The 14,493-nt window shown below is 33.5% G+C and overlaps 1 protein-coding gene across 2 annotated transcripts in view; it reads left to right on the top strand.

The window, feature by feature from the left end:
- The first annotated feature begins 34 nt into the window (after positions 1 to 34).
- RAD17 (RAD17 checkpoint clamp loader component) overlaps positions 35 to 14,493 on the top strand; it is a 28,063-nt gene continuing 13,604 nt past the window's right edge. The window contains exons 1-11 of one of the 2 annotated variants that reach the window (XM_054578461.1): positions 56 to 139; positions 454 to 496; positions 1,516 to 1,619; positions 3,545 to 3,802; positions 4,373 to 4,456; positions 5,898 to 6,057; positions 7,853 to 7,989; positions 8,438 to 8,490; positions 8,575 to 8,700; positions 8,791 to 8,860; positions 14,032 to 14,143. In XM_054578461.1, the coding sequence (XP_054434436.1) occupies positions 1,578 to 1,619; positions 3,545 to 3,802; positions 4,373 to 4,456; positions 5,898 to 6,057; positions 7,853 to 7,989; positions 8,438 to 8,490; positions 8,575 to 8,700; positions 8,791 to 8,860; positions 14,032 to 14,143 (1,042 nt within the window). In that variant the 5' untranslated portion in view covers positions 56 to 139; positions 454 to 496; positions 1,516 to 1,577. Of the gene's footprint in view, positions 140 to 453; positions 497 to 1,515; positions 1,620 to 3,544; positions 3,803 to 4,372; positions 4,457 to 5,897; positions 6,058 to 7,852; positions 7,990 to 8,437; positions 8,491 to 8,574; positions 8,701 to 8,790; positions 8,861 to 14,031; positions 14,144 to 14,493 lie in introns of both variants that reach the window. The other variant, XM_054578460.1, reaches the window with a different exon arrangement.

Consider the following 14,493-nt stretch of genomic DNA (forward strand, 5'->3'; position numbering starts at 1 on the left):
TGGAAAGTCCTCGGTAGGCGGGACTTCGGGGAGGCTCAGCGCTGAGCCCGTGTAGGGCTGGGTGGGTGCCCTACCACCTGGAGCAGAGTCTGTGCTCCTTCGCTCCTCTCCGCCTACGAGGGCATGCAGCTCCCGGCAAGTAAGGCCGCCGCGGTTGCGGCTGTGGTGTCTATACCTGTCCTAGTGACGAGAGTCCATCTCTGCAGTCACGCCTTCCTGAATCTCGTTGCTCCTCCTCCCGACCTGCCCATGTCATTTGGAAATGAGAGGGGTGGGGGTGCAGACCTCTGGCCTGGAGCCGGGGCACGCGAGACTATCTCGGCTCTTCGCTGATTAGCCGCCTTACGTTGTACGACTGTCTGAGCTTATTATACCCTGTGCCGTGTGTAGGGTGGTGTGGGTCTGCTAGAAATATTCTTGAAGGTCTCTTCTACTTCTGACGTCTCATTTCAGGAACGTGGCATCATCAGGGGCAGTTACCTGCATTTTAAAGGAGGTAATTGTCAGTGTTGTTGTCAAAAAATGACTTAGAGTCCATACCCTAACAACAGCCTGCGCCTTTTATTTCGATCTCCGAGCTATATTTACTCAAATAGGCGTTTTTTACACCTGTGTATCCCTTTGAAACTCCAGAACAAAAACTCTAATCGTGAACAATTTGTATGTGTACGATTTGTTTTATAATATGTGGAAGTATTTAGACATTTTGTGTGTCTCCGAGTCCACTATACCTTCCAATTTATAAGTTTATAAACCTTTCCTTTTGGCTAACTTAAAACTGGTGAATTTACTAGCTTGTATTAACACTGAAGAATTATGAAAGTAAGAAAACTGCTATCAAAAAATTTCCTAGTATGTTTAAATAAGGAAAACAGTTACAGGAAAAAATTTACAGTAAGATTTAAAGTCTTTGTCCAAAGTGAGGGATAAGTTTGAATTCACTATGTAGTGGGTTTTGTTTTGTTTCTAAATTTTGGCAGTGAAAAGCTGCACCTAATTTTAAATGAGGGAAATTTTAATTATCCCTATAAAAACTGCACAAATAAAATTGTCTAATTTTTCGTAATAACAAAAGGTAGGTACAGAAATACGTGGTTTTTTTGTTTTCTCTAATTATTGAGTTCCTATGAAATACTTTACAACACCATGAGTAGATTATTTGACACAGATTTTATTTCATTAAAATAAAAATTTAATTAAGCACTTTGGTAATTACATTATCTATATTTATTATGTTCTTTCTCACTGGTTTTGAGCCTTAACTTTATTATGCTGTTGATTATATCATACATATTAATTACTATTCTCACAGTTTTTTTTCTTAAATTTTTTTATATTAATTTGAGAGCGAGAAACATTGATTAGTTATGCATTCATTGGTTGATTATTGTATGTGCCCTTACGGGAGATGAGACCCGGAGCCTTGGCTATCAGGGTGATGCTCTAACCAACTGAGCTACCTGGCCAGGGTCTTGGTTTTTCTTAATTGAGAATTTTTTTCTTTTTGTTTCCTAGGTGAATTATACTTTAATGTACTACAAGTTGTATGCTATGGATGGGAACTATTAAAGTTTATAATGTCAAAAACTTTTCTTAGACGAAAGGTATCTTCCACAAAGGTATGATACACTAAAATGGTCGTATAATTGCCCCAAAAGATTTACATTTTTGTACATGTTCTTAATGATTTATTACTGCTATCAGTGTAATGATGCCCAATGTCTGTTGTAGTTAGTGATCTAAAAAGCCTCATTATAAATTGTGAAACAACTGTATACTGAAAGTACAACCTTAATTTTAAAAAATACTTACAATCCCCGTCACAGAGAAAAGACTGAACATTCTAGAGTTAAAGAGCAATAGAATAAAAGAGATATATGAGTTGTAGTTGGTGTTAAAGCTTAACAACAGGGCCTGCCTCTTAGAAATCTTAAGGTTCAGTGAGTGAGTTCTCAGCAAGGCTAGGAGCCAGAGTAGGATGAAGATCAGACAGTATCATAACTCATATGCAAAGTAGCTATTTTCCTAGTGGTTGATCTGATTTATCCTTTAAGAAAAAAAGTTTTTTAATTTATTTTTTAGAGAGAGGTGAAAGGAAGGCGAAAGAGAAGGAGAGAGAAACATCTATTAGTTGCTTCTCACACTCCCGGAACTGGGGACTGGCCTGCGCCCCAGGCATGTGCCCTGACTGGGAATCCAGCCAGTGACTTTTCCATTCTCAGGGGCACTCAGTCCGCTGAGGCACACCAGCCAGAGCTGATTTATCTGCGATCTTAAGTAAATTATTTAGCTTTGCTGTTTCTCTTTCTCTCTCTCTCTCTCTTTTTTTTTCTTTGGTAAATGGGAGTCCACATTTATGTCAGAAATAAAGCCATAAAATGTATATGTAACATGTAGGTCAGAATTGCTATTAAAACGATTACTATAATTTTTTATGTACTCTTAAAAACAGAGGAAAAGGACCAAAATTGTAGTAACAGTGAGTCTTTTGAAGAGGAGGAAATGAATCAGGTAGCTATGACTGAAATTTTTCCGAGAGGTTTCATTTCTTTATCCACGACTAATATTTCTAACTTTCTGTCCTTAAAAGAGGAGTGAATATAATCAAGTCATAATTACAAATTATTTATAGTATCAGGATTTTTAGATTATATCTTCACAAAGTCTTAAAGCTAATAGGGATTATTTTGATGTATGAAATGTAATGTGTTAACCTGGTTAAGGTGGAAGTATAACTCTTCTCACTGTTGTACATGGTTAAGTAATATTTTATTTCTCTATTTTGTTTTGCCTTTTTTGATAGGTAATTTAAATATTTATGTTTAATCCCTGTCTGGTGTGGCTCAGTGGATTGAGTGCTGGCCTGCAAACCAAAAGGTCTGCAGTTGGATCCCAGTCAGGACACATGCCTGGGTTGCAGGCCAGGACCCCAATCGGGGGGCGTGAGAGGCAACCACACATTGATGTTCTCTTCCTCTCTTTCTCCCTCCCTTCCCCTCTCTCTAAAAATAAATAAATAAAATCTTTAAATATTTATGTTTTAGTCCTACAAATGAGTTTTAAAATAATCAGCCTACTCTTTATCCTGGGAAGATGACATAAATAAAAAGAATTAAGTTAGTATTCTATATTCCTTTATATGGTATTCATCATTACCATGGTCAAGTAGACAAGTATGCATTTGAACTTCTTGTAAAGTACAAAAATAACTAATACATATGGAATCAGTTTTTATTATTACTATTATTCTCACCTAAGGGTTTTGTTTTTAATTGATTTTTAGAGAGAGACATTGATGGGTTGACTCCCAAGCACGCCCCTACTGTGGATCAAATCCGCAACCTTTTTGGTGTATGGGACAACGCTCCAACTAACTGAGCCACCTGGCCAGGGCTGGAATCAGTTTTATTTAAAGAGCTAACTTTTGAGACTTTTATTTTAAATACTACAAATATACAATTTTTTTTAAACAGAGTAACTCAATTATATAAGGAATAGATGCAAAAAATGTAGTAGTATTTTCATGACTTTTTTTTTTTTTCAGGTCACAGATTGGGTAGACCCATCATTTGATGATTTTTCAGAGAATACAAGCACCTCTACTATTACTGCCACATCATTAAGTGTGAATAACACGAGTCATAGAAGAAAGAATGTGCCTTCCACATTAGAAAGTAGCACATTTCCTACTAGAAAAAAAGGAACACTATCTTCTGCAGAACAGATATATGTTCTAGAAAATTCAAAAAAAAATCTGTCTGAAAATGAACCATGGGTGGATAAATACAAACCAGAAACTCAGGTACTAAATAGCATACAAACATGATTTTATTTCAGGAAGGAGAGGGATGTACATTTTCAGGTTACTTTTCACAAAATCTAAATTAATTGGAAAAAACAGTAATTTAAGGATTTTTATTTTATATCCCAAAGCTCAGAGTTTTCTCAACAGTTATTCTGAAATTGTACCATTGGTTGTCTATGGCCATACTATCCTGACCATGCCCAGTCTCATCTGAAATTGTACTGTTGGTTGTCTTAGATTAAATTTAACACCAAAGTAGCATTGATCTGTTTGTTTTCTTTCGTTCTTTCTTTCTTTCTTTCTTTCTTTCTTTCTTTCTTTCTTTCTTGCTAAATGTAATACCTGTTTCTATTTATTTTCTTCCCAAAATGTATTACAGGATTTTTAAAAATTTTATAATTCCAAACCTGCTCAAATTTTCAAATAATGTTGTCAGTTCTTAAGTGTAATCAACCTTTTTTTATCATGTTAATGGTTTGCTAGTTTTAAAATGTTTAGATTATTCTGCACTGATGTACCAAACATCCTTGAGTTAAAATGTTTTTTTTTTAAACTTGAAATTTTTAGCATGAACTTGCTGTGCACAAAAAGAAAATTGAAGAAGTTGAAACATGGTTAAAAGCTGAAGTCTTAGAAAGGCAGTCAAAACAGGTAATAAAAGACATATTTGAAATATTTAACACCAAATATTTCTCTGTCTTATCGGTTATTGTAAGGGGTTAAACCTTTATGATGATTTTACTCAAATAAATCCAGATCACTAGCCATGGAAAGCTTTCTGACGTTACTACTCCTGGTCTCATTAAAAGATTATGAGACTGAGTTTTCCCTATATTTTTATACCTCCTTTTCACTCTTATGTCCTGTCATCAACATAAAGCACAATAAACCAGTTCAGGTGCTAGTATATTTAGCACATAAGATTGTCTCACACTGAAGCAAGCAGGCAAATTACATGTTAGCTTTTATACTAAATATAGCCTAAAACAGTATTCATTTATGCTGATGTTTTTTGTTTCACTTCCTAAAACCACACTGACTCTCAGCCCCAAGCTAGAATATTCTTCTCTCTCTTTTTAAATTTTTCTAATTTTGAGATGCTTCAAACAAAGAAAAATAGAATGGTAAATTAATGCATAGACTTCAGTTAAACAGTTTTGCAAGAATACTTTATAAGTCATGGTGTGTATTTTATATTGCATCATATTAGGGAGTATGTCTGGTTCTGCTGTTTTTGGTGTTAAGTTTTGATCACTAGATTAAGGGAGTGTTAGTTATAAATCTTCATTGTAAAGTAATTTTCTCTTGCAATTGGCACATAATCTATGGGGAGGTACTTTGGCAACAGGTAAGTGTCCAGCTCCCTAGCAGTCTTTCACCTAAGTACTTTAACATCCATTTTCTGTTTTTCCTGTATATTTTCCTGTTATTTTAATGCTAATCCAAAGGATTAAATCCAAAAGCCAGACATGATTCAAAAGAGTACCTGTTACCATTGGGGGCAACTGAAACACTAATGGATTCATCTCAAAGTTGAAAAATGATAGGGAACTATTTTTTAAAATCAGATTTACATGTGAGAGAATATCACTGGGACCTACAGTCTCTAGTCTCTCTTTAACAGAGTCCTATCTTCTAAATATGTTTCTTAGTATACATTTCTTAAAGAAACTGATGTCCAAACTGTTTTTCCCATTAGAATGTTGTACAATATTAAAATATATAATCCAAAAAATTCTGTATTAAGATTGAATTTTATGAGTTCAGGTAACCTCTAAAAATATTTGTTTCAAATGTTACCTTCCTAATCTGAGGTTTAGTTGCTTTAATGTGACTACTAAGCAGTCCTTGGGAGGGCCATAATGCAAAAATTGAAGAAATAACAGAAGCTACTCTTAAAGGTCAGGAAATAAGATTATTTTATCTAAAGCTGGTTTGCTCCAGCCAGCCTTATTGTGAAATGTAGTCTGCTTATACCAGACATTCAGTAAGTATTTATAGGATTAATTAATATTTAGAAAGAAAATTCAAACATAATATTCTAGCATTCCAGTGATTTTGGTTCTTAATTAATGTTTGTGTTTGGTTTTAGGGTGGACCTATTTTATTAATAACAGGGCCTCCTGGTTGTGGAAAAACAACAACTATAAAAATTCTGTCAAAAGAACTTGGTATTCAAGTACAAGAGTGGATTAATCCAGTTTTACCAGACTTCCAAAAAGATGATTTCAAGGAGATCATGTTTAATCATGGTAAGGTTTGCAATGAAGGTAATGGAAATACTGGGAAAAGCCTGTGCTTAATTGAAGGACATTTGAAACAAACTCCCTATCCATATCCTTAAGATTCCTTTTTGGTGTATGTTCTTGAGAGAAAGGTATATGTTGCCTCTCTTATACTAGATTGGCATCTGCTCACCACCAGCTGCTTTACAAAGTCAGAGTAGCAATCAAATGAAACTATATGAGAGCATTTTCTCCCATACTTCCTAGTTTTCAGAGAGAGGTAGTTTCAGGAGAAGGAAAGAAACAGTGTCTGCTGTAGAAGAGAAGGGGATTCAATGAGGGTTTAGTCTTAACTGTTTTGTTAGAGGAGAAGCTAACCTCTTTGTATTATTAGTGTATTTTTTTTTCAGGCTCAGGCTAGATAATGTAGATTGTAAATAAAATCTTTTTGTTCCAATATAAATCAAGCTTTAAGAAATATTAAAGGAACTTGTTTCCGAAAAAGAGGAGAAAGACCTGTGTGAATTGAATCAAATCAAAGCATAAGGCAAAGTCTTTGGAATTGGGAAGGAAGCCTTAAGACAAACATCCAAAGATAATAATGGTATGCTGGTGTGGCTCAGTGGATTGAGCACTGGCCTTGTGAACCAGAAGGTTGGCTAGTTGGATTCCCAGTCAGGGCATATACTGGGGTTGTGGGCCAGGTCCCCAGTTGGGGGTGTGTGAGAGGCAACTGATCAATATATATCATACATCAATGTTTCTCTACCTCTCTTCCTCCCTTCCCCTCTCTGAAAATAAATTTAAAAAATCTTTTTAAAAAAATTACTGTTTAAAAAAAATAATAATGTACCAATTTAAAGATGTAGTACGTAATAATTTTACATGTATGCTTATATACTCTAGCACAATCATTTTTAACTTCCATAGTTTTACTTGTTGCTACTGTAACTAAACTAGGGGTAGCCAAATCTTTTAGGCCACTTCACAGTGAACGGGGTTCCATAGAAGGACAACTTTATTTCTTTTTTATTTTTAAAAGATTTTATTTATTTATTTATTTTTAGAGAAAGGGGAAGGGAGAGAGGGAAACATCAATGTGTGGTTTACACTTGCACACCCCCTACTGGGGGCCTGTTCCTGACTGGGAATCAAACCAGCTACCCTTTGGTTCACAGGCCAGCATTCAGTCCACTGAGCCACACCAGCCAGGGCAAGGACAGTTTTATTTTAATGTGAATATTCATAAATCCCTTCTCTTGGATTTTCTTAAATATGCTCTGTGCATACTATATCCTTAGTATGCACACTCTTTATGTTACTAGTATCCTGTATTCCTAAAATTTTACTTTTTAAATAGGAACATTAGTTTTGAAAATCTAGCATGTCTTTATAAACAGTCTTTTATATGGAGAATTTCCCTATTCCCAAGTTCATTAATCAGTCATTCAACTTTTGTTGTTAAACCTTTATTATTGGAAATATTTTATTTATAGTCACACACTTATTTGGAGGGTCTTCATTGTGTATGCAAAGTCCTGAGTATTTCTACCAATTGTTTGGAGTCATAGCTGTGTTCTGAAGTGAGTTGACGCCATAGTACATTCTCTGGTCTGGAACAATCCCTGATACTCATGACTTTTGCCTTTCAAAATGGATATCCTATTTTAAATTTGAAGTTTTGCCTGTGTAAAATTTGAACAATCTATAGTATTGTGAGCTGTTCTTGCATATGTATTCATTAATGCATATGTATATATGTATGATACTGATGTATATATAAGTTGTTGAAAATACAAGGGTTAAATATGTTTCCTTTCAGAATCAAGCTTCCATGTATTTCCCTATCAGTCTCAGATAACAGTTTTTAAAGAGTTTCTACTAAGAGCAACAAAATATAACAAACTACAAATGATTGGAGATAATCTGAGAACTGATAAGAAGATAATTCTTGTTGAGGTAAGTACAGCTTTTGAAAATCTCCAGTAACTGTAGAGTAAACAATTTCAAGATATGTCACAGTATTAATAGTGGTAAAATACAGCGTAATGATAGTGGAAACCTAAAAACCTATTCAGTAAACTTGAATAGAGTAGCTTTAGGTTAATGGGCTTTAAAAATTTAATGGCTTAAGTATAGGAAAGCAAAATAAATACTTGGAAAATGATGGCTTAGTGAACATACTCTAACTAGTAGTGACCCCAAGAAATTTAATGTGAAAATTGGGTTTCCCATTGATGGATATTACTGTTTAGGATATCAGCTATTTCATATTTCCCTTTTATAAAAGTTCTGGCTGTAACACATTGAATAGATAACATTTTTTCCTGTCTTGGTAAATGTAAATCTGAAAATAAATTTACATGGGAATAAAACTGAACAGGTATTTATCATGTATTTTCAATAGGATTTACCTAACCAGTTTTATCGAGATTCTCATACTTTACATGAAATTCTAAGGTGAGTTTCAGTGAAGTTTTCTGAAATTCCAAAATAAATGGTAAGTGGCTTAAATTTTAACTTTATGATATTTTGTTATTTTAGGAAGTATGTACAGATTGGTCGCTGTCCTCTAGTATTTATAATCTCTGACAGTCTCAGTGGAGATAATAATCAAAGGTTACTGTTTCCCAAAGAAGTTCAAGAGGAGTGTGCTATGTCAAACATTAGGTAAGAATAAAATTTCTGCCTAAAATGTTAAAATACACATTGTATTTTAAATTAATCATTTAACCATTTTCTTTTATAAAACTTTGACAGTTTCAATCCTGTGGCACCAACAATTATGATGAAATTTCTTAATCGAATAGTGACAATAGAAGCTAATAAGGTAAGTTTCTTAAGAACTGATTAATTTGAATTTTTTTTTAAGATTTTGTTTATTTTTAGAGAGAGGAGAAAGAGAGAAGCATAGATGGTTGCCTCTCCTTTGCACTGTGACCTGCAACCAAATCTGCAGTCCCGGCACATGCCCTGACTAGGAATCAAACTGACGGCCTTTTGCTTTGCTGGATGGCAGCCACTCAACTGAGCCACACTGGCCAGGGCTTGAATCTTAAAACTTAAGCGGTATTATATAAACTTGAGGAGTTAGAGATACTATTTCAACTTCTAGAATTAAAAATTTTTATTACACATAGAAGGCATGTCATTTTGGAAAGTGTAGGAAAGACTGATTTTAAAAATCCTTAACCTTTTCTACTATTAAACTTTGTTTTCTCTTTCACATTGAGAGCAATTTCCCTTTGTTCGGCTTAGTGTTCTAAACAGTGCCTGTAATCAAGAAATTGTTTCCTGGCATCTAGGTATATTAATCATCAACAGTTCAACTCTACTTTTATCCTGTTGACGCCTTTTTTGTGTGCATGGTTAAAAACACATTGATAGCCCTGGCTGGGTAGCTCAGTTGGTTAGAATATCACCTTGGTATGCCACGGTTGTGGGCTTGATCCTCTGGTCACGGCACGTACAGGAAACAACCAATGAATGCATAAATAAGGGGAACAACAAATCAATGTTTCTCTCTTTCTTCCCCTTCCCCCTCTCTAAAATCAATAAGATTTTTTTTAAAAAACCACGTAATAAAATTTACCATGTCAATAATTTTTTTTCTAGCTTTACTGAGATACAGTTGATAAAACATCACGTAAGTTTACAGTATACAGCATGTTGATTTGATATACTTACATATTGCAAAATGATTGCCACCAGGCATTATCTAACACCTCCGTCCCATCATGTAATTACCATTGTTTTTTGTAGTGAGAACATTTTCAAATATAGTTACAGGGTTATTAACTATACCATCTTAAGCAGTTTTAAGTCTGCAGTTCAGCAATGTTGGCATACTAGCATTGTTGTGAAGCAGCTTTTGTCACTTTTAATACATCATTTTTTCTATCTTTCAAATCAAGGTGATATTAAAATAAATACATGGAACTTCTTCTACCAGCACAGTTCTAGATCTTACATGAAACATAATTTTTGTTTTCATTGCTGGGATCAAAGGAATTGAAGGAAATCTGCAAGGGAGGAGTTGTTTTGAAGATTAAACAAAATGATGTGTGTGTAGAGCACTTAGCTGAATAAATAACAACTTTTAATATTGAAAAATTAGAAACAAACAATCCAATAAAGAAGCAGTTACATGGATGAGCTATTAATGCCATTGGTGTTTTGAGATATTTGGTGATATTGAAAAATTCAATTTAATGTCAAGTTAAAAATGACAAGATGCAAACTTATATGATAATGCTAACAGTAGAAATGTCTTCAGCCCTTTACATGTGTCAGGGACTATACAAAGTATTTACATACTTGATCTTATTAAACTTCACCACAGCCATACAAAATTGGTATCTTATCCCTATTTTACAGGTAAGGAAACTGAGTTTTGGAGGAAATAACTTGCATAATATCCCACAACTGTTAAGTATCAGATAGGTTTGAAATTTTGTTCTGATTCCAATTTACTCTGCTAAAATGAAACAGGCAATTTTCAGTAACAACAAAATGCACATACAAAGAAACCTATACATACTACAAGAAAGTATATAGAAATGCTAAATGTGATTAGATCTAGTGATTAGTGAGTGGTTGGATTACCTGTGCTTTTTTTAAGAAAGTCTACGTTCTCTATGAGCATAACTACAAGTTATAATTTTAAATATTTTATTTATTAAACAGTAAGAAATAATAAAAGTAATCAATATACTACTTTATCACCTTAACTGAAAACTTTTTAAGACTCACTCATTGTTCTTTAAAATTAAAAAAAAAGACTAACTTATTAAATTGCAAATGGCATTTAATTTAGCAAGTTGTGTGATATTGGTAAAAAGAGATAACTTCTTGGTTATGGAGGTAATGTGTTAATGTGCTCTGTCTTAAGTAGTTGACCTGCAAGCATATTAGAACTGTCAAAGGAGCAAGAACACTATTCAAGTCCTACAAGCTTTTACAAAATCAAATTGTTAGGATATTGTTTGGGGTCTCCAGGATGAAAATGATAATATAGGAAGATGTAAAGAAGACTTTCATCTCCTGCATTCTGTAGCTTAATCTTTTTTTTTATATATATATCTTAAAGATTTTACTTATTTATTTTTTTAAGAGAGATGGGAAGGGAGGGAGAAAGGAGGTAGAGAAACATCAATGTGTGAGAGATGGATCAGTTGCCTCTCCTATCAGCCCAGGCATGTGCCCCAACTGGGAATCGAACCGGTGACCCTTAGGTTTGCAGGCTGGCACTCAATCCACCGAGCCACACGAACCAGAGCTTAATTAATTATATAAAGAAAAACTGTTGACATCTTAAGTGAACTTAGTTGTATGGTAGTGTTCTCCTTTATCTCTGGGGGATACATTTCAAGACCCCCAGTGGGTGCCTGAAACTGCAGGTAGTACCAAACCTTATATATACTGTTTTTTCCTATACATACATATCTATGATAAAGTTTAATTTATAAATTAGGCACAGTAAGAAATTAATAAGAATGATAATAAAATAGAAAAAGCAGTAAAAAAGGTTTAATTGAACACAAGCATCATGATACCACTACAGTCAATCTGATAACCAAGATGGCCACTAAGTGACTAACAGGCAGGTAGCTATACAATGTGGACGCGCTGGACAAAGGGATGATTCACATCCCAGGCAGGATGGAGCAGTGGTTCAAGATTTTACCATGCTACTCAGAAAGAAATACAATTGAAAATGTATGAATTGTTTATTTCTGGAGTTTTCTATTTAATATTTTCAGGCTGCAGTTGACCACAGATAAATGAAACAATGGAAAATTAAACCTCACATAAGGAGGGACTACTGTAATAAGAAAGAGTCTTGAGTATCTGAAGTTTGTTTGTTTAAGTAGGTGTTTTTCTGTCTTTATAGGAAAAAATAGTCTTTCCTGATACCGTTAGGTATATAAAGTGTGGAAAGAACTGCTGATGACACACTTCAGCCACAGTTACATGTTCATAGTAATTAACATTTATAGTATTTTCTCCAAGGATCATGATTTCAAATTACATTTCCTTTTTGGAAAGTAATCCATATCTGGACTTTTTCAAAAACAAGTACTCAAACAATTTTTAAATTCAGTCTATTCACAATGAAAATAAAGTTAATATGGAAGAGAAATTCACAGGCATGAGCGAGAAAATTTTGTAAGAATGATGAAGAGAGACTTGCTATCTAGGTATTGGAACATAATATAAAACCATAGAAATCACAACTGTGTGGTGTTGACAATAATAGACAAATAAAAGAGTATGAGAAGACAGAACAATAATAGGTCAATAAATGGGAATTTTCTATATGAAGTGGCTTTTCACATCACTGGGGAAAGAGGAGGTTATTACAGTTAATAAATAGTGTTGGAACAACTGGATATCCGTATAGAGAAACATAAGGTTGTATCTTTATACTATGCACAGAAATAATACCCAGGATGATTAAATGTTAAAATGCAAAAATCAAAATTAGGACAGTATGAGAGGAGTAAATAGTGGCTTTGTGTTGGGGGAAAGTCTTTCTAAGCAAGAAACAAAAGCCCAAAAGCCATAGATTTATCTCAAAAAAGTGAGAAACAGTAAATCACAAGGCATGGTAAGGAAAATTAAAAGACAGGCATAACACCTGCACATAGAAAAATGTGCCTACCACAAAGGCTAAGAATAGAAGCTAGTATGTGAAGAAATATGAATGGCTAGTAAACATGAGGGGTGTTCAGCCCTGCAAGTGATCAGAGAAAATCATTACCATTCAGATACCATTTTTCACATACATAACAAAACACTTAAAAGATTGATAAACAGGATTGCCAAAGATATGGAAAAATGGGCAATCTCACATACCTTTGGACACTTGAGAGCATTCTACAGAAATATTCATGCATATTGGCAAAGATGCATATAAATGTCTGTCATGGTGAAAAATTGGAAACAATGTAAATATACCTTCATGGGGGAAATACAAGTTAAATTATGGTACACCCATAACATTTTTTTAGACAATGAAATAGATTCAAAGAGCACAAAAATATGGTATTAAAAATAATCATATATGATAAGGCATAGATAATATGGTCCCGATTATGTCTACATATAGATACTATATATACTTATATTTGTGCAAAAAGAAAGGTTCAGAAAGATGATATGAGAATATTAACAGTGGTAACAAAGCTTAGGATTTGAGGAGACCAACAGAGGACAGACAGTAACTTTTTTATAAGGACTTGAAACAGCTTGGGTTAATAAAGTTAAAATAAAAATGTATATTGAAGGATTGTAGCATGGTACTTTATTCTGTTTTAATCAGTTTTTACAAGATCTAAAACGTGATGGTCTGTGAACAGTCACATGAATTCAGTTTAAATCATATTAGTAAACCATTAAGAGGTTCTGAATGGAGAGAGGGGACAAATTTTTCTTGTCTTATATTTGAACTACCAAGGGTGTAGTATATATATTTTTTAAATTTGCATGTATGTCTTTGAAATATATGTGTATTTTATATATCTTAAATGCCGTATGAAACTTGGGCTTTAAAGATGAGTCAGTGTGTTTGTGGCTTTTTAATTCTCAGCAGACTGTATTAATATGTTGAAAACCCCAGCGTAGAGATTTTCATGTAAATTACAAAAAATTTGTCAATTTTTTGTATTTAATTTTACATTATATTGTGATTTGAAGTCTCTCTGTATAGATACATATGTATGTTTGTATATATATATTTGTATATAGTAAACGATAGAAAACTTCAAAATGTAATTTTGTCAAAGCAAATGAATATTTTATATTCTTGAAGTTTTACCTTAAGCTACGTGAAGTGATTGAAACTTGTACCTTCTTAGGCAGACTGGGATTTAAAACAGAGGTTTTTTAGCATTCAAATTTAAAGGATTCTAGTATACTTCCATTAAGTTTATAAAATTAGGGAGTTTTAAGTTTTTGTTTTAGAAAAACATTTAAAAATTTTTAAATTTCTCATTTTAGAATGGAGGAAATATTACTGTCCCTGATAAAACTTCTCTACAGTTGCTCTGTCAAGGATGTTCTGGTGATATCAGAAGTGCAATAAACAGCCTACAGTTTTCTTCTTCAAAAGGTAACTATGGAAATACATTCTTACGACATTATATCATGAAATCAAACTAAACTCATTTTAATTTATAATAGAAATATACCTATTTCCACTTACTGTATTTTTTTATTGAGACAGTGTCATAAAATTATATGTGTACACGTGCATGAAAACTCCCCAGTGAATATGTCATATATATCTGTATATATGAGACAAAACCTGATTGACTTATGTGGTTTGCTGCATTACCTTTCAAAGTTAATTTGACTTCCTGGGTGAAAATCCTGGCTCTGCCACTTAGCAATGACTTAATCTTACAAGTTTTAGCTTTTATATTTTAAATTTATTTTAAATATTGTCACTTGGGTGTATGT

Source organism: Pteronotus mesoamericanus, unplaced genomic scaffold (genome assembly GCF_021234165.1).
Source record: "Pteronotus mesoamericanus isolate MK-2021 breed Mesoamerican mustached bat unplaced genomic scaffold, CSHL_Meso_final contig_50, whole genome shotgun sequence".
NCBI classification, from domain to species: Eukaryota; Metazoa; Chordata; class Mammalia; order Chiroptera; family Mormoopidae; genus Pteronotus; species Pteronotus mesoamericanus.